The sequence below is a fragment of the Delphinus delphis genome, chromosome 6, assembly GCF_949987515.2.
Source record: "Delphinus delphis chromosome 6, mDelDel1.2, whole genome shotgun sequence".
NCBI classification, from domain to species: Eukaryota; Metazoa; Chordata; class Mammalia; order Artiodactyla; family Delphinidae; genus Delphinus; species Delphinus delphis.
In genome coordinates, this window is record NC_082688.1 from 46348166 (window position 1) to 46366645 (window position 18480).

An 18480-nucleotide genomic window follows, 5' to 3' on the forward strand; every position below is an offset into this window, starting at 1 on the left:
TGAAATGTTTCCTCTGAGAAAGTCTTTCTCTATTAAGAAGATAAGAATACAAGCTATAGACTGAGAAAATATTTGCAAACCACATATTTGACAAAGGACTAATATGTAGAATACATAAGGAATTCTCAAAAGTCAACAATAAAAAATAAACAATGCCAAAATACAAAATAGTGACAATATCAAATGCTAGTGAGGTTGTGGAGAGGAGAAACTAGATTACTCATACATTTATGATGGGAAAGTAAAATGGTACAGCCACTCTGGAAAGCAGTTTGATCGTCTCTTAGAAAATATGCAACTACCATTTTTTAAAAAGTGAGGAATTTTTATTGCTGTTGCTATTTCATCTTTATACTGGTTCATGAAATATAGCAGAATATCCAATTGTTACAATGCTGATGCAATAAATCCATTATTATACAAAGATACTCTCTCAATAATCTGTACCCAAATGGTAAAATGTATGAAGTTCATTTTCTAACTCTGTGAATACTTTATGTTGTTTAATATGTAAAATCTATTTCATTAGAGGATTATAATTTAGAATTCAGGCTCCTGTCCCTTGATATCAAATTAAACAACTGCATTACACACAAAGGAAAATCAGAATAGAAGAACCAATGACACACCAATTGTCCTGTAAAACCATTTTAATTTCTGTGACATAAACATCTTTCTCAAGCAATGTTACTAGAACAACCTCTTTATGGGGTTTTATAGTTTGGAGTAAATATATTTTTAAAAAACTTATCTCTATTATATAGAATTGAAATAAAAAATGATTTATAGGCTATACTTTTTAGGAAGGAGTTACTAGACTATATTCCTGTTGAAGAAACTTTCCTATTTAAATCTATGATATGGAATGGAAAGATATGGTTAATAAGTCTTCTGATCAAAAAGCTTGAGATCATCAAAGGAATGTTTAGTCTCCTGCACAGAGAGACACCAGGATTTTTTCATAATCTCCCTTGGTTTCATCCTGTTGATAAAAAATAAAGTATACTTAATGCTACCTGAAACCATAATCAATAGAAGGTATTTTTAAATTGTAGAATAATTACTGTATTAGACTTAACAGTTGTAGAACGTACATCACAGTACATCTATTTTCTAGGATCTTGGATAAGAATATCACTTATTTAATTAAATAATATAATTCATATAGCAGATAACTGATATTTTAATTATTATATGAAAAGCAATGGCTTTCAAAATTCAGATTGCAAACTTCTCTGAATTGATCATGTTATATATTAGAGCCATTATTTTCCAAGAATGAAATATCACACAGAATTAAGTATAACACAATATAATTTCATATCACCTCTGGCTTGCTCAACCAGAGTGAAAGTTATAAGCCCATGATATTCTCACTTTTTCTTGGTAGATTTTAGTTATCCAATATAAATGCCAAATTGAATTTAAACAGTCACTTATCTTTCATTAAGTTCAAAACCCCTTGACTTGTCTTTTTTTACTTCTTAACTTGAACATGTATTTTATATATTTCACATATGACAAAATTAAGGAAAAAGTTAGAATAAAATGTTTCAAATCCTCTGATCAGTATTCATTGATCATAAATCATTATATAAATCATAATATCTCTCTACTAAAATATTTTGATTGCTAAATGTATGTATGGGAAACTGTTTCCATGACTATTGAAAAATTTGCAGAGTCTTTCATTATAGAACTCACTAGTAGATTTTACCAGTGATAGTTCAGCTTACTTTAAATTATGTATCTTTTTTTAAAATTTTTATATTTTGGCTGTACCACATGGCATGCAGGATCTTAGTTCCCTGACCAGGGATCGAACCCGCACCCCCTGCAGAAGTGCGGAGTCTTAGCCACTGGACCGCCAGGGAAGTCCCTGTATCTTAATATAACAAATTAATCTTACATGCGAAATTTACAGATACAATAAGTCAGCCTTTCTCTTTGAAGAAGCTGCAAAAGTATTGTCATTTGTGGGGTTAGCATTATGAAAATCACAACATACCAGGATGGCTTGGCAGAGAGAGATGCCATACAACTTCTGATAGCATGCTTTGATGTCATTCATGTCGATTTCAGAACGGGAAACCATAATCCTGATCAGTGTCTTATGACGAGTTCCAATACCCTGTCCAAAACAAATGATGGTAAGTGTCCCTCATGTTCAGAGCATACTCTTAATAAGGGAGGATGTGGGTTTGAATGTGAAGCTCTTTTGCTCACCTGTATAGTTTCTATGGAGAAACTATCACCACATTAAAATACACACACACACTTTACACAAGTGGTAATAAAATGACACAAACCAAACTGTGATATCTGCAGCATATATACGAGCTTTCATAACCTCCTAATTGGTCTTCTACCACCCAGTCTTTCCTCTGTCTAAACTATTCAATAATTACAAATGAAGTAAACTTTCTAAATTATAAATCTAATCTTCCCATTCATCTATTTAAAACCCTTCAATGGCCTTCTGCTGCTTTTAGGATGAAAACCAATCATTTTATCTGGGCTTACCATGCCCTGCCTAATTCTACAACTTCTTCCACCATGCACCATCACTCTAATTATGTTTACTATCCTGAAAGAGACATGATATCTCCTCCTCCTGGACCAGTCTTGCTTTATCCCTTCATCTCATCCACTTCTGCTCTCCTCTGGCTATTTCCTTTTCAAATACCAGGTCTTAGTTTAGCTGACAGCAAGGCTACATTGATTTCCAAAGTCTGGGGCACAGGCCCCTCTTCTGCTCTTTTACAATACCAGGTTTTCATTGTTACCCATCTAATTACCTCACTAGATAACAGCAGGCATGGGGTCACAGACTGTACTGCCTACTACTGATACCTAGTAGCACAATGCCTATCACTTCATAGGGACTCTTTCCTATTAACTGAATAGTTAGATCGCTCTCCGAAGACTTCCTTATTTTGGAGTGGCAAAGGAAAAAAAAAGACAATTTCATAACTTGTCACAATACAAGCATGGAGGTGACATCCTATATAATAAGATGCATGCTAAATGATAAAGTGAAGTGATTAAGGTATCTCAAATACATCTTAATAACACCTTCCACTTCAGTGATCTTAGAACAAAATTTAAAAATCTTAGAATGACATATAAAGCAATGGCATGGAAGACAGAATAATAAAAAAGATAAATGAAGCTTAGAAAGGGGGAGATTGTGCAACTTACAACCTTAGCAGAAGTAGGTTACTAAAATCATACATTAAATGAGGAAGTATATCACCCTTCCTCTGCCAACTGAAGTTTTATTTAAATCATGAGTAATCTACAAATTACATTCAAGCTCACCTTACTATCTTACCTATAAAAGAACATAAAAAATCTAACAGAGAATTTTATTCTAATAAGGAAGTATATTACCTCTTGCATTGGATGGAAAAGTAATTCTTTTTAATGGAAAGATCTCAAAATAAGTGTAATTTTCAAACAATATGAGGTTTTCTGTTCTTCTTTCCATACACCATAATTTTTTTTCCCTAAGCCAATCACATATGTTGAAAGTTACCTTCATGGCCTGATGAAGCTTCTCAGCAAAGAACATTGATTTGCTTGTGGCACACTTCACTGCAAGAGAGGTATATTTTAGTTGACATATTTACCACCAAAAAAAGAAAGACGCATGTGACAGAAGCAAGAATACAGAGTTTTGCAAGTAAGATTCTATTCTCCATCCCTGTTCCTTACCCCTCCTACCAATATGGGATATTTGGCTTATAAGAAGCTATTCTCTAGATGGTGACTTTGAATATTCTGTCCTCTGACAACATCACTTTTTTCCTATTATCTTAAATCTACCCAAGAGCAACTTCAGTATTTCATGCTATCCTGAGTATACTCTTCATGGAAACAGGGAAGCTAGTAGGTGTTAAAGGTCATGCTGGCATGGAAGAAATAGTTCTGCATGTTGTAATAAGAAAAAAATTTTAAGTGGAACAAGACAGTCTTAAAATATAAGGCAGCTGCCAAATATAAAATACTAACAGATGTGTCAGTTGGTATGATTCTCTACCTTGACACTCAAAGTGTGGTCTATGGACCAAAAGAATTGGCATCAACTAAGAGCTTGTTAGAAATGCAGAATCCAGGCCCCACCCCAGACCTACTGAATTAGAATCTGCATTTTAACAATCTTCCCAAGGGATTCATATGCACATTAATGTTTGAGAAGCACTGCTTTAAAATGCAGGTTTCCAAACCTTGACTGGTCATCTGAATAAAATGGGAAACCTTTAAAATCCTTTTCTCCTGAAGACCTTTTCAGAAGCCACCAGGGACCTACTGAATCAAATCCTTTGGACTTGCCCAAGATTACTCAGTTAGCAAGTGACAGACCAGAATGTGGATCTGCATTTATTTAATTCCAAATCCTATGCTCTTAATGACCATTTTGAATTTCCTTTGTGCCATGCCCGGCCTGGTGTATTGCATGGTAGTATAAGTAAGGTGCTCAGTAAGTACTGTCCACCTGCCCATCTTTCTAAAAAAGGAAATAATATCTGTTACTACTAACAAGGCCATTGTATAACATTAGCTAAATATTTATTGCCGTTATCTTACATGTTGCCTCTATTTGAAATATAAATTACATCTGAGTTTTTGTTTTGTTTTGTTATATTTTATTTTGTAAATTATGGGACAGCATTGACAATGCAATTTCAAGTTAGAAAACTCTTCCCTCTCCAGGACTACATACCAATAACTGTGAGGCATTTCTCGATGTCACCTTTCAGCTCCAGGTCCAGAACTTTGTTCATGTCATGCTTACTGAACTTGGAGTACTTCTGAAACACTGAATATTAAATTTAAACTAAGAGATGTACAAAACATCCTATTCTTTAGCAAACTTGAGCAAAATCAGGGCAACTGAGTCAAAGTATTCCTTAGGAGGACTGAACTTCAAAAAACACATTTTAAAGCTAATTATTCAACGGAGCATATTTTGGATACTTCATCTTCTCTGAGGAATGTAACTTCCATGGCTATTTTGGTGCCTCTGTATATTTTGGGGAAATTTTTGCAAATGTTGACATTTATTAGAAGTGGCATGTGATTGACATCCATAACACTACATCAGAGACAAGTGCCATAACAAATGGATCTTTCCTTATATAAAGATCTGTGTAGTAGATTTCTCTTAATTGTAACATTAGAAATTGGAGTGCTGTTATAAAAATAATAAACTTTAGGTAATCGTCATGACCTTCCCTTCGCCTTGACTTCCAGAAGTCAAGAGGTAAATCCTGTGATCAAAGGCAAGAACTCTTTTTTTGGTTTTTGTTTCTGCAGCATCTAGATACTCTTTTCTTCACTCAGCCATGAGTGAAGTTGTTGTTTTTCTTCATTGTACTTTCATTTGTTCTGTTGTATGTGTATATGTTGTCAGACCTATTCCAAATATTTTAGGGAAAGGAAATAGCAAAAATAACAAACTAATGTTCTACATGCCAAAGTCATAAAATGTGTTTCAAATACTATAAAATGGTGGTGGTACAAAGCTGGACAAATGCACAAATAGCAAGAAGGGGTCAGGAACACTGCATCCATTTGGTATCAGAGTGACAATGATTAAGATTTCTCTCTTTTCTTTCTCTTATTTGCCCTAAAAACCCCCTGCATCTTCTATAAACAATCGCAGGAAACATTTGTTTTATTCTTACCTCTGCGAAGATGGCAAGTGCTTCTGGTGGTAAGAATGGTGGTGAACACATTAACATCTGTCCCTTTTCTTTTTTCTCCTGCTTCATATAAGGCCTGTCAAGAAACACAAAAATAAACACTTGACTATCTGCTAACTTGCTATCTGCACAAGAATGTTAGATCTCTTCAAAGATTCTGGAGGCAGCAGCTGCTTTGTGTCCAATACAATCAGAGTAGGCAATGCTAAGATTATAAGTTCCTTAAAGATGGAAACCCTATTTTGTCAAGTATTTTCCACAGTATCTCTCAAGGTGCCTTGCGAACCCTAGAGACTGAATATATGTTTGCAGAATAAATGTTTGTTAAATAAAATTGCTTTAAGATTGCACTCTGTATCAAGGCAACTCCAAGGAACTGTCTAATTTTTAATTTTACTTTTAATTGTTCAAAGTAGTTTTCAGCAAATGGTACTGGTAAGTCAATAATTCAACCATTACCTAGATCTTGAATTTTGATGTTAGAATTTCTGTATTCAAATTCTGACTGTGCCACTTCATAGCTCTGCAATCTTAGATAAATAGTTTCACCTTATTAAACTACAGATTTTCCTCTTTTGCAAATGAAAAAGATAGTCCCTGCCTTATTGTCACAAACATGCTCTATTAACTTTGAAATGTTAATTACCATCCTCTTCCTGGGTCACACTAATCCATGTAGCTGCCATAAATATACATCTAAGAGCCCTGATAGCCTTAAAATGGAAAGCAAATTCAGAAATATCACAAGCAAATAAGAGTAATTTCTTACTATGGGCAACCATTCAAATGCTAACTTTGGTTCTTTGGTATGACTGCACAATTTCTATTAAAATGGTCAAATTTCCAACGGGCATAAGAAGTTATTCTGGACTTTCCAAGCAAAGATCTGATATATATGCATTCATTCAACAAAAGTTAATAAATGCTTATTATGTGCAGGATAATGTACTGGTACAGTGAGTGGAGGTGATCAAATAAGTTTCCATTCTTACTAATTCACTGTGATGAATTTGTAGAGAATACTATCTCATGAGGAAGGCATATGTAAATAATAGCTGTCTTTTTTTTTTTTTAACAAAAATTCCAGGCCCTAAAATGACACAGTTTTTCTAATGTTGCCAATGGATTGATGTATAAATAAAAACCAACCTCGCTGAAACTATATATAACAATATGCTTGAAAGTATATAAATGTTATAATTTTTATAATTTTAATGTCATTACAATAATACTTTTACAATATAAACTTACACCTCTAAACCAATGTTCACTGTTAAAAGAATATTAGATGTGCTTATTCTTTCCACTTTACTTTCTTATACCTGGTAAAATAAAAATTCTGTTTTCTCAACAAAACAATTCTTGGGAATAACAAATCAAATTCTCCTTGTTCTCTCTCATTCCTCTCCAGCTTCATGAATAGTGCAATCTACTGAAAACATAAAGACCACATTTCCTCTCTTTGATCGCTTGAATGCAGGAAGGTAGGCATCATTCAGGGAATGGACATTAGGTACTATTGTCCTTTTGGAGGATTTCAGACTTGCTTTCACGTGGAGGCCCTCAAGTGGTACCTCACCTCAGGTAGGACCTATTTGAAGAAGGAAAGTGGATTCTAGGAGTATTTGTGTGTACTTGCTTACCCTGGCATCCGTATCAGCCAAGTCATCATCCACGGCAAGATCCTCACATCGTTCACCCTGAAAAATATCCCATTCTTTTGTAAGTGGTTTTCTAGCATGTAATCACATGATTTACTTAATTCCCTTAAAATCAGATGAGTAATATTCTTTGTGGGAAAAGGAATGAATTGCTCATTTCTAGAGAGACGAAATCTAAGATTTTACTTTTCATAAAAGAAGAGGCATTTCCTGAACTATCTGAGTTATACCTTAACAAGAGAAAGCAAAGCCTTCCGATACTCTCCAGATGTGTCTGAGGTGATGTCTTTAGCCAGATCTCTCTTCAGTTCTGAGAAATAAGAAAAGTATATTTTGTATTAAACTAGTGATAAGTAATGGTGATAATAATAATACCTGACATCTCTATATTGGCTCACAATTTGCAATGCCAAGTGTTCAATGACTTTTGGGACACATTTCAAATATTATCATTTTTTAATAAAAATAGAGGAATCAGAGCAAGCAAAATTTTTGATCATCAAATTTATTGCCTATAAGGCAACTAAAACAATTTGGATAATACTGTGAAAAGCTATAGCCCTAAAGCTTTTGCTAACGAGAATAAATTGCATAGGTGTACATTATTAAATAACCAATTCTGAAATAAAACATACCAGAATTTAAGCAATGAGATGAATAGAACAGTTATTTAAAAGAATAAACCAGAGGAACTTGCTTGAACACAGAGTATTTATTTACTTAAAAAATATCTTATACGTAATATATTTTAGTTATGCGTGTATATGTGTATGTATACCCGTCTACCTTAGGTATAGATGTAAAACTTTTCTTTGTTAAACACCCATACTTAACTTGCAAAATTATGCCGTATTGGCAAAAAATTAACTGAATTTATAATTCACTAGAAGACAGAACAATTTAATAAGCTGTCATTGAACTATACATTGGGAATAATTTATGGATAATTACCTTTGTAAACTATGTTTTATCAAAGAAAAAAACTAATAATAATGCCCCTCTTGATGGTTTTCACTGATAAATGGATTTAAGATAAATATTGATAATGAGATATGAATTGCAGAAAATGAGGTTAAAAGCTTCCTTATTCTGGTTCCTTTATTAGATTACTGTGAAAATAATACACAAGGGCTATTGTATTCTCTATGTTTGGTATTAAAATCAAGCAGAAATATCCTCCGTGGTGCTACATATTAAGCTGGGAAAACAAAAAAGCTGGGGACTTAGGAAACTAGAAAAGGAAAATAGTAAAGGCCCAGCACTGCCCAGGACCCACTTGCAGATACTCTTTATAGTGTTGAGCATACCACTGAAATGAGATGTTTCACTGAATAGATAACATGAGCCACTGCTGGTCTTTCATCCCCATGGATCTATCCGGACATTGAAGGTAAGTGAGTCATTTATACTCATAATGGTAAAGTTAGTTTCCATCAGAGAATTATAAGCACCAAGCTCTGTACTTTTTCAAGGACAAATGTTTGGGGTGTTTTGTTGTTATCTTTTCAAAATGGAAGACAACGGGACATTTTTATGAAATAAACCTCAGAAAGATAAGAAATGTTTTTAGGAAATTCTTTAAATTCAGTTCTTTGAATTGAGTTTTCCACTGCAATAATATGTGGCCATTTGTCCCAAAGGGACATTTTTTATTAAAGTGCAAACTTGATGAGGGCTGAGACAATTGTGTCCCTTATCTGAACCCCAGCAGCTCTAATGTGTCTGGTAACAGTATGTGCGTGTGGTAGACATGTGGTAAACAATGAAGAAATATGTCAATATGTAGTTTCCAAAGTCCCCATAATTAACATCCACACTCAATTATTTTTTGAAGTATATCAGATTTCCTTTCCGACTAAGGCACTTGGGTTGTTGGACATTAAAACTTACCTTCTTTATAGACTCTGTTAATTTCTTTGATTTCTTTGTTAGTTCTTGATGCCAAAATTTCATTCAGAGTGTCTTCATCAGTTCCAGCGCCCTGAATTGAAAAAGAAGAATAAAATGTAGAAAAATCTTCATTCAAGAATATCAACTAGTTTTTGCGTCCCAAAATTTGTTTGAATCTGACATTTAGTAAATTTCTCACAGTGTTTAGTAAATATCCACAATATTTAATAATTACAATAAGGTCTATCTATTATAGTGCTCTAAAAACAAAATGGGTTTAAAGCAAATATTTTGGGCAAAAACGTAAAAAGAGAGATCTATGATATACAATAACATCATGAAGGTAGTGGAAATAACATAGTTGTTAACACCAACATTTATTTATTTATTCATTTTGTAACCACTGATTGATAGCCCTATAATAGTTGTTGAGAATACAGTAAGAGGCATCAGTGGATTAGACATTCTCTTGAGGAAAGGAGTTTTGCTTAAATTAGATGATTTACCTGCATGGCAGCACGGAGCTCATCAGCATCGAACTGGGCTGGAGTTTTCAACAGAGCCAAAGCAACTGTCTCAAGGTGACCTGTGAGGGCTTTCTTCAGAGCTTCATCCAGGGGCTATAACAAGGAGATGTTATAACCTTCTAGTAAATAACATGCAGGGTGATAACAGTAATGTGGTGTTAACCTGATCTTTAGATAGTCTTACTGAGTCCTAAACCCAACCATTTTTTAGAGCTCCTTCCCTTTACATAGAAAAGGGTACTTGATATTTAATATCTTAGTCTTTTAGATCTAGAGTGATTAGAATGAAATTTACTGAATTCATTGATAAGTTTTTAAAGGACAGGGTTCTCAATCCTTTATACAGGGAAGAAATCACAAAGCTCAAAAGATAGGGGTTGTGTATTAACAGAAAGAGTAGTAAGAATACTTTAAAAATAATGTATTAATAACTTTTCCAACCATTGGGATTTGCACTGTTCAAATAAGCACTATAATCAGACATCAAATAGTTTTCTAACTGTACTCCTTAAAAAAATTGCCCATTTTTTGTATAAAAATATAATGCTTACTTTTAAAATAGAATTATATGTATAAACTTTACATTCAGACATTAAACAGTTCAGTTTAAGTTTTAGCAGAAGACACATTTCAATCAGAACCTATTTCTTATTGCCAATAGTAATCTTGATGTCTGTTATGTTCAAGTTAAAGGCTTGTCTCCAATACAGAACACCACATGACATGTGCAAAGAATCAAGATGACAAAACAATATATAAAACCAGGAAATTTGCTAGAATTGATTACATTGCAACCAAGAGGATAAATACAGTAATCTTAGTTGTAATGGAAAAACAGTGGTTAGAGACTGACAGAACTAGGCAACTGTGCTTCAAAATCTATACTTAAACATAAATATGACTGAAATTAATTATCTCAATTAACCACTCCAACGTACCTTTCCTTTTTCCTGGAGATAGGCTGCTTTGATCTGCTGACGCTGGGCATTGTTTCTCTTAGTCAGAATTTCAATGATGGTTGCTTCATCCACACCTGGAAATAAAGGGCCCCTAGACTTCTAAAATCAATTTTCTTCATCATCAACAACCGACATAAAATGGTTCATTATCAAGATGCTTCAAAGGGAGTTCTTAACAAAACTAAGAAGTACAAATTTTACCAGACTGGGATATGGATGCGATACTGCATATCAAATGGAAGCACTTGGGATGACATTCCATTCACTTGAATGAGAAAGGAGGAAGAAATTGTTCCTGGCCCTCAGTGTTGCAGTGTTTGTTTCCTAGATTAAACCCTAAATGTGAGCAGAGGTGTTGACTTCAGCATTGAGCCTGTTAGAAATGAGCTTTGTGAGCATATCTGTCGTAGAAGTAGATATTCTACCGATTTGACCAAAATTTCCCAAGCGCTGAGAAAGGAAATATATCTTCATTGACACGGAAATCTTTTTATCTTCAAAACAAAAGACTCTTTAAATTGCACAGGTCTGTTTTTTAGTAGCCATTCTGAAATGTCTAGGAGGGAACTGTTTTGGGGAGACAGAATTACCTTTAGCTGTGATTGCTTTATGCAAGGCCTCAACATCTGAGGATGGATTAAAGCTAGGGTAGGGGCTCACTGATGACCCAGGACCACCTTTGGATCCTTTCACAGTTTTCTGTGGATGAGAGAGAAATAAATTACTGTCCATTCACTTACTTTAGTTTCTATTTTAATATTTAACTAAGTTCTTTTATTGTCACTTGACTTACAATGTATTCCTGCTCGTCATTGTCAATAAACCAGGCCTGCTTGAGAAATTCATTTACCATTGCCATTTTTGAAGGATCTGAAAAGAAAACAGGTCGATGCGTTTACAAACCACAAACCCACCACATATACACACCACTCCACCCCTTTACATACACAAGACGTAGAGCAGCCTTGCCTTTACTTTCCAGGATTATCTTTGGAGCATCATAAAATGCTAGATTTGGGTTTTTTTAAAAGAGAGTCTACTAGCCTTGAACAGAAACCCATAGCCTCAGAAACGTAGCTCTTCCTCAGCATATTCAGAACTCACTTTAGGGATCAGATGACTTCTATAAGTAAGCATATAGGCTGAAGAGAGGAGCTGGTGTTTCACTTCACTGCTCTAAATTTACAGACCACCCACTGTATGCCAAGCACTGAGGGTGCAAAAAACATTGAAATATCCCTTGGCTCAAAGAACTTGAAGCCAGTGTGTGCTCTCCCTAAGAAAATTCAAAAGCTAAGAACAATTCTGAGAGGAAGTTCTTGGTGACCGGAGCCTCTCTTGAGAATAGTTGAGATTAGCAGAAAAGTTAAAGAGAACAAAACAGAGAGAAACTTGTCACATTTGGGAAGTTGAAAGAAGTTTACTAGAGCAAGAAATGTTAACAGAAGCCCAAATTTAAAAGTTTAAATATATTTCCAAAGGTTTGGATAAACATTAATGGATTTTTTAAAGAGAAAGTTATATTTCAGAAAGGTCATCCTGTATCCTAGAGAATGGCTAGGAGATGTGCAAGAGGGAAGATTAGAGACCATTTAGTAAGTTGTGGGAGAATCTATGTAGGATTAATGAGGACTTAAAAGTAATGGGTAGAGAAGTAGCATAATACTGACATTTATAAGGTAAAATAATCTATGACTAATCTGTGGGAGTGGATTCAGACTCAAAACTCTATAGAAAGATAGTCAGGTGATATTTCTCCCTGAAATAATTCAGTTTTCTTTTCCATTCCGTGGTATAAAATTATTTCAGTACCTGGAGTAATCACTACATTCACATTTCTTCCTATTTGAGCTGTCTAAATACTAGTCCTACATGTGTTTTTTTAACCCAACATGAAAAACCCAGAAAAGGATTATTTTATAGCAGGTGCCTTGCTCTAACAGGATTCATTAGAGTGAAATTGCACCATGCATGCCCTCTTTTGGAAAACTCTATCTTAAAGAAAATTGCCTGACTTGCTGTCGTGGTTCAGCAATATTTTTATTTAATAAAACATGTATATTTTTAAAACCTGAAGTATGTTAAAAATTAATGCATTCTCTGAGTTATCTACAAAAGAAGCCATCAATGACCCTTTTTGTCTAGGGATTTTTTTTTTAGGAGCTCAAGCTCCAGGTCTACACTGATCTATCTCTCCATACCCTTTTGTTTATTTCTCTGGAGACAGCTATCATGAGTACATCTGAAGGAGGTTGGAAGGATAATCTTAGCAGTTTTAAATTCTTGCTATGAAGCTAAATGACTCATGAGGAGTAAAACCCATAACCTGATTCCTTAATGGCATGTTCAGACAAATTTCAGTCCACACCTGCTGAAAAATGGCTGTAGTTGCAAGTAATGAGATTAAATACGTGAGAGAATTAATATCCAAAGCAGAAACTATCTCCACTTAATTATCATGGGGATTGTTCAAATTACTGTTGTGTCATCTGTGAGAAGAACCAATATATTGCGCACTCACTTAATCTCTTCCCCTCAAGCAACTGATAAATTTAAAGTTATTTCCTGAGGTAAAGTCATGGTGTACAATTTTGCACAAGGTTTTAGTTCCTATTATACTATAATCTGGTGCAACTGCTGTTGGCACATGGAGTGTCATTTTCTTTTTGCTTAATTGGCATATCCAAAACTTCTTGCAATTTCTGGCAAGGTTTCAGGTATTTAAAATGTCCATTTTTATCATCTCATCCATGCCCTTTATGAAGTAGAATCCTCAAAATGAGTGATATGATCGGTCACTTAGCAAAGTACTTTTCCCTCAATTATAGAAATATGTGTTCCAATATTTCCACTCTTTTCAATTAGAAAAGAAAAACTTCAAAAGAAATCAAAGAAGAGATTAAGGATCTTGTCAAAAGTAATTTAAAAAATGAGCCTCACAACTTCAAAATAAATTTTATGGAAACTTTACTTCACAATTTTTTCACTTAAAAATGCTTACATAGGGCTTCCCTGGTGGCGCAGTGGTTGGGGGTCCGCCTGCCGATGCAGGGGACGCGGGTTCGTGCCCCGGTCTGGGAGGATCCCGCGTGCCGCGGAGCGGCTGGGCCCGAGGGGCGGCTGGGCCCCAGGGGCGGCTGGGCCCGAGGGGCGTGGCCGCTGAGCCTGCGTGTCCGGAGCCTGTGCTCCGCGGCGGCAGAGGCCGCGGCGGTGAGAGGCTAGCGTACCGCAAAAAAAAAAAAAAAAAAAATTAAAAAATGCTTACATAATGCATCAGTTTCTTAAAAAAAAAACTTGAGAAAGCCTAGAAAATGATATTGCTCTATTAATTACTTGATACAAAATAACAAAAACAACGGGGTTGAATAATTTGTTTGACACAAGAGTATCCATAGAGGAGACAGCTTTGTGACATAGCCTCTGTGTTCCTCGATTTTAGTCTGAAGCCATTTGGATGGCCTGAAGGTATGATCTGGAATATGGTCAAGCAACCTGAATAGAACCTACTCAGGAAAGCAATTAGAGGAAAACGGAATCTAAATTCAGCCAAACAAGATCCACTAGCTCTCAGCAAAGCTTAAAGACACAAGGATTGTGGCAGGAGGTACAAACCCTCAAGGAAGTAGTTTCGATCATGTACTGCTAGTTAAGTGCTCAAACGCAGCTACATGTTTTAACAGAACGTTGAATAGTTGCAACACACCTTACAAATACCACAGCAAAAATATTTTGCTCAGATTGTATTGCTAAACCATTCTGTGTGTTCAATACCTAACCTCTGTATGAAAACCAGCATTTTGTACTTGATTAAACCCATTCAGTAATTTGAAGGTAAGATCTCTTAACTATAAATAAATCACAAACATGCAAACATGTTTTATAGATTGCCACATGCTATACAAATATTTGTCATATATTTTTACTATTCAGAGAATGATCTAGTCTATGAAGTAAAATTGTACAGTAAAAAAAGAATTTAATAACCCTCTGAGTTCACAACAGGTTTTATTTTTTCCATCTTTCTTTTAAGTTGCAATGTTTAGAACATGTACTAGGTACTTAAGAGCTTATTTTATTAATTTTCCTTGGCTCAATATATATTTAATCTGGCTACCAATGAGCTCTGAAACCAAGTTTATCTCAGTCTTTAACATCATCTAATTTGAAGATGAAATTGACCATTTATACATAGGCTGACCTATATGGAAATTAATAATATTCCAGAGTTCTTCTAATTAATCATCTGTGAACATGCACTGCCTACCAATCTCATTTATCTATGAAAAAATGTGTAACTTTTTAGGGATTAACATTTTTTTGTATGTGTCATAAAAGAGCTCTCTTCCTCTCATTCAGCAATAAATTAAAGAAGGTAAATATGCACAAAAAGATGCTGGACAGAGAGGGAGCCATGCTTACTAAATGTAAGAGAAAGGTATTCCAGAAATGGTACATTAGCAATTGTACCAACTGGACAGTTTGAGAAAACTATGGCTTATTGTATGAAAGTTAATTTCCTGATTTTTTTAAACTGCACTATGGTTGAAGTATCTAGAGACATGGGGACATCATATCTGCAGTGTTCTTTCAAATGATACAGAAAAGAAAAACTGTATAGAGGGTGGAAGGGGGAAAAGGAAGAATTAATGAGAAAGCAAATGTGGTGAAAGGTTAACACTTGGGGAACCTGGGTAATAAGTATATGGTGATTCTGCGCAGTTTTCTTGCAACTCTTCTGAAGGTTTGAAATTATTACAGAAGAACAGTTTTTAATAACTTTAAAAACCACAATTTCTATCTCTGTCAGCTTCATGAAAGGCTACTTCCAGAATTTCTGACAGAGGAAACTGAGTTTTGTGGTCTATCATGTCTTCCTTGAGACAAGTGGGAAAGATCAGAGTTCTGCAAAGACAGCAGCAGAAATTTGATCCTTGCAGAGGACAGCATCATTATTCCCATTTTCTACCTGGGTAAACAAAGTGTAATTTCTTCTGGCAGTTTTCTAGATACTACTGGCAAGCATCAAGGCATACATAAATCCATGCCTTCTGATTCCAAAATATTGTATATGCTTTTAAACTAGTGACCAAAAAGATGATGACAAGATCAATGTTATTTTTAATAGCTTACACTTAAGAATCAAATTCATTCACAGTTAACCCATGGAGACTGTGGCAGGTTTCACCCCAGCCCGAGGGAGTTTATTCTTCAATACTTTGGCCTGTGCATAGTTTTTTCCCTCGAATATATATTTCACAAGTCTTTCCCACACCTACTCGTTTGAGAAAACGCAATTAGTCTGTACAACGGCATGACTTACGAAGAGCCACTTTATGAAAGGTAGTCTCATGAATGTTTTGCTTCTACACTTTTGAGTAAGGTGTTCCCTTTGCCTGGAATGCTGTTTCATCCTCCATGTCCAATTCCCTTTGCCTAAATGATGCTTCTTGGTGAGGACTCAGCCTACACCTCATGATATCCTCCAAGAGGCCTTCCTTGGTCCAGCACTGAGGTGAGTGACTGACCTTCTGTGTGCTCCCGAAGCATCCTGCCTTTACTCCTACACTTGTCCCTATTGTTCTGCATTATCACTTTCTATTTACTTATCTATATTTATAGCAGCATTCCATGGGGGCAGTGATAACCTACCATTCATTATGAACCTCTAATCCCTGGCAGAATGCTTTGTACTTAGTATGCTAATAAACATTATTGAATGAACAAATATTGTATCAGTGCTAATTATTCAGGAAAAATATCTATACTAATTTAACAAATATTTTCTACCCACAACTATAGGATGTAAAAATAAGAATTGAGGAGCTCTGAGCCCTACTTTGACTCTCTTTAGCTGGCTGTTTGACCTCAAGAAAACATTTAACTTCTCGGCAGTGGGGGAGAGGGCCTCCATTTATAAAAATAAGAGTGTTGAAATACACAGTAGCTAAGATTCATTATAGCTCTGAAGTGCCAGTCTTAAATTTCACCTCAAGCAGATGGAGGTGGAGAAAATTAGCATAATGAATGAAGGTATTATATAAATTGTATCTGTTCTGATCTTTCTGATAAAAATCTCTCCCATTTTAAGGAAAGAGGAAATCATTTACTGAAAAAACGGCTTTTGGTTTATCACTGAAAAATAATACGTCCATGGCTTTAAATATGTCATCAATTAATGGGTCTAGAGAGGATTAAAAACCAGCTCAGCAAGCTAACATCAATAGAAACCAATCTTTGCAGATCATTTGACTGAAAAAGTATTTAATAACCATGAAACTCTAGCTGGTTTCTTAATAATATTATTATTAACAGTTTTGTCAACATCCATCAAATGTCAGATATCTGCCAGATGTGGTTGAGCCTGGGGCTACAGGGTGGTTAACATAACTTCTGGAGAAGAGGCCACTTGGAAATTATGAAACCAGCATTTGACCACATTTGAATCGTTTTGCAATGTGCCTACCAAAATACATTCCTGCAAGCAGGGGAGAATATTACTTTTTCAAGGTCCATACATAATTTTAGACACAAACAAGGCAAGAAAAAGCACACCTTTTTTGATTAACTAGCACTAAAAATCATGTTACGTCATTTAACTTAATATTCGGAATGAGCTAAGAAAAAATTCTTGAAGGAACATTTGTAATAAACAATAGCCAAATATATGGTGAGGATTCAAAATCTCTCACTTTTGCACATATATCCAACACCAGTAAAAACTCTACTTTAGATCTGCTTTTTGCTTTTCTAAGGAGTTTTATGGCCATTAGCTCATTCAGCAATCAAGATGCTACTAAGTGGAATATTTTTAGAGGGCCCTACAGGCATTCCCAAGAGATAACTTATCTGACACCACCCAGGAGGAAATACTTCCTTTCCCCTTAGGTTTTCAAATCAGGACTTGAAAAGCCTGTCTAAAACACAGAGACTACAGGAAAAAGAATGTGGCCACACCCTCTCTAAATGAAATGATTAGTAAGTGGATCCTCTAATTTACTTACACCGCATGAGTGAACATAACATTAATTTCAAAATGTTAATTACAAAAGCCATAATTGCCACTATGAGGTCTGAATCTATTTTTTTGTTTTGCTTTGTTTTGTTTTACAAAAGAAAAAATAAATTATTTAAGTCCTGCTATTTTGAGATAGCTCCCTGAAACCTATGTCTGGGTTCTTCTGGCCTGGCTCCCCACAGACACCACCATCCTTCATGATTTCCTTGTAAAGCATACACAGCTCGTGAAGACTCATAACTTGTAGGAAAAAACACATTCTTTCCTTCTTTTCCATGGTAACTCACCAACAGTACAATAAGCCAGTATTAAGCAAAGTTTCCTTGTTTTTAAAATTGTATTTCTTAACTAAGTAAAAATAAAACATTACAATTTCTGATTCCTAAAATATAAATAGCCAGTGTAATTTTACATAAAGACTTATCAAAGGTGTAAGTGCAGCTAGCCATAAATTACACAGAAGTAACATTAAACACTGTAATGGGAAAAGTTTTCAAAACAGCCAAAACTACCTAAATGTAAAACCAAGACTTACCTTTTTTTTTTTTGCCTCCGTCCAAAGACCTAAAGAGAGATTCTTCTCTGAACGGCTCACGCTGGAAGTGGAACCTTGGGCTTCTGATTTTATAGAATTTGAAAGGAGACCACACCTAGCAACCAGAAGTTAGTAACGGGCTGCCTTTTGTTTGAAATACTGGGTTCAGTCTTGCTCAAAACAAA

At 35.0% G+C, this 18480-nt stretch overlaps 1 protein-coding gene across 1 annotated transcript; it reads right to left on the minus strand.

Annotated features, from left to right (window-relative positions):
* Positions 1-632: 632 nt before the first annotated feature.
* On the minus strand, positions 633-18435 carry ANXA1 (annexin A1). The gene is made up of 13 exons (XM_060014626.1): positions 18296-18435; positions 11539-11615; positions 11336-11444; positions 10725-10819; positions 9766-9879; positions 9260-9350; positions 7600-7679; positions 7352-7408; positions 5691-5784; positions 4727-4822; positions 3539-3597; positions 2009-2131; positions 633-982 (listed from the first exon to the last, which is right to left on the minus strand). The coding sequence occupies exons 2-13, from the start codon at positions 11602-11604 to the stop codon at positions 926-928; spliced, it is 1041 nt and encodes a 346-aa protein (XP_059870609.1). The 5' UTR covers positions 11605-11615; positions 18296-18435; the 3' UTR covers positions 633-925.
* Between the last annotated feature and the right edge of the window lie 45 nt (positions 18436-18480).

Coding starts and splice junctions, on each gene's coding strand:
- ANXA1 (XM_060014626.1), bottom strand. CDS start 11,604: ATGGCAATGGTAAATGAATTTCTCAAGCAGGCCTGGTTTATTGACAAT. Junction 5,785..7,351: donor TGGCTGATACGGATGCCAGG/GTAAGCAAGTAC, acceptor GTTTCTTGACAG/GCCTTATATGAAGCAGGAGA. Junction 2,132..3,538: donor AGCTTCATCAGGCCATGAAG/GTAACTTTCAAC, acceptor TGTTTTGGACAG/GGTATTGGAACTCGTCATAA.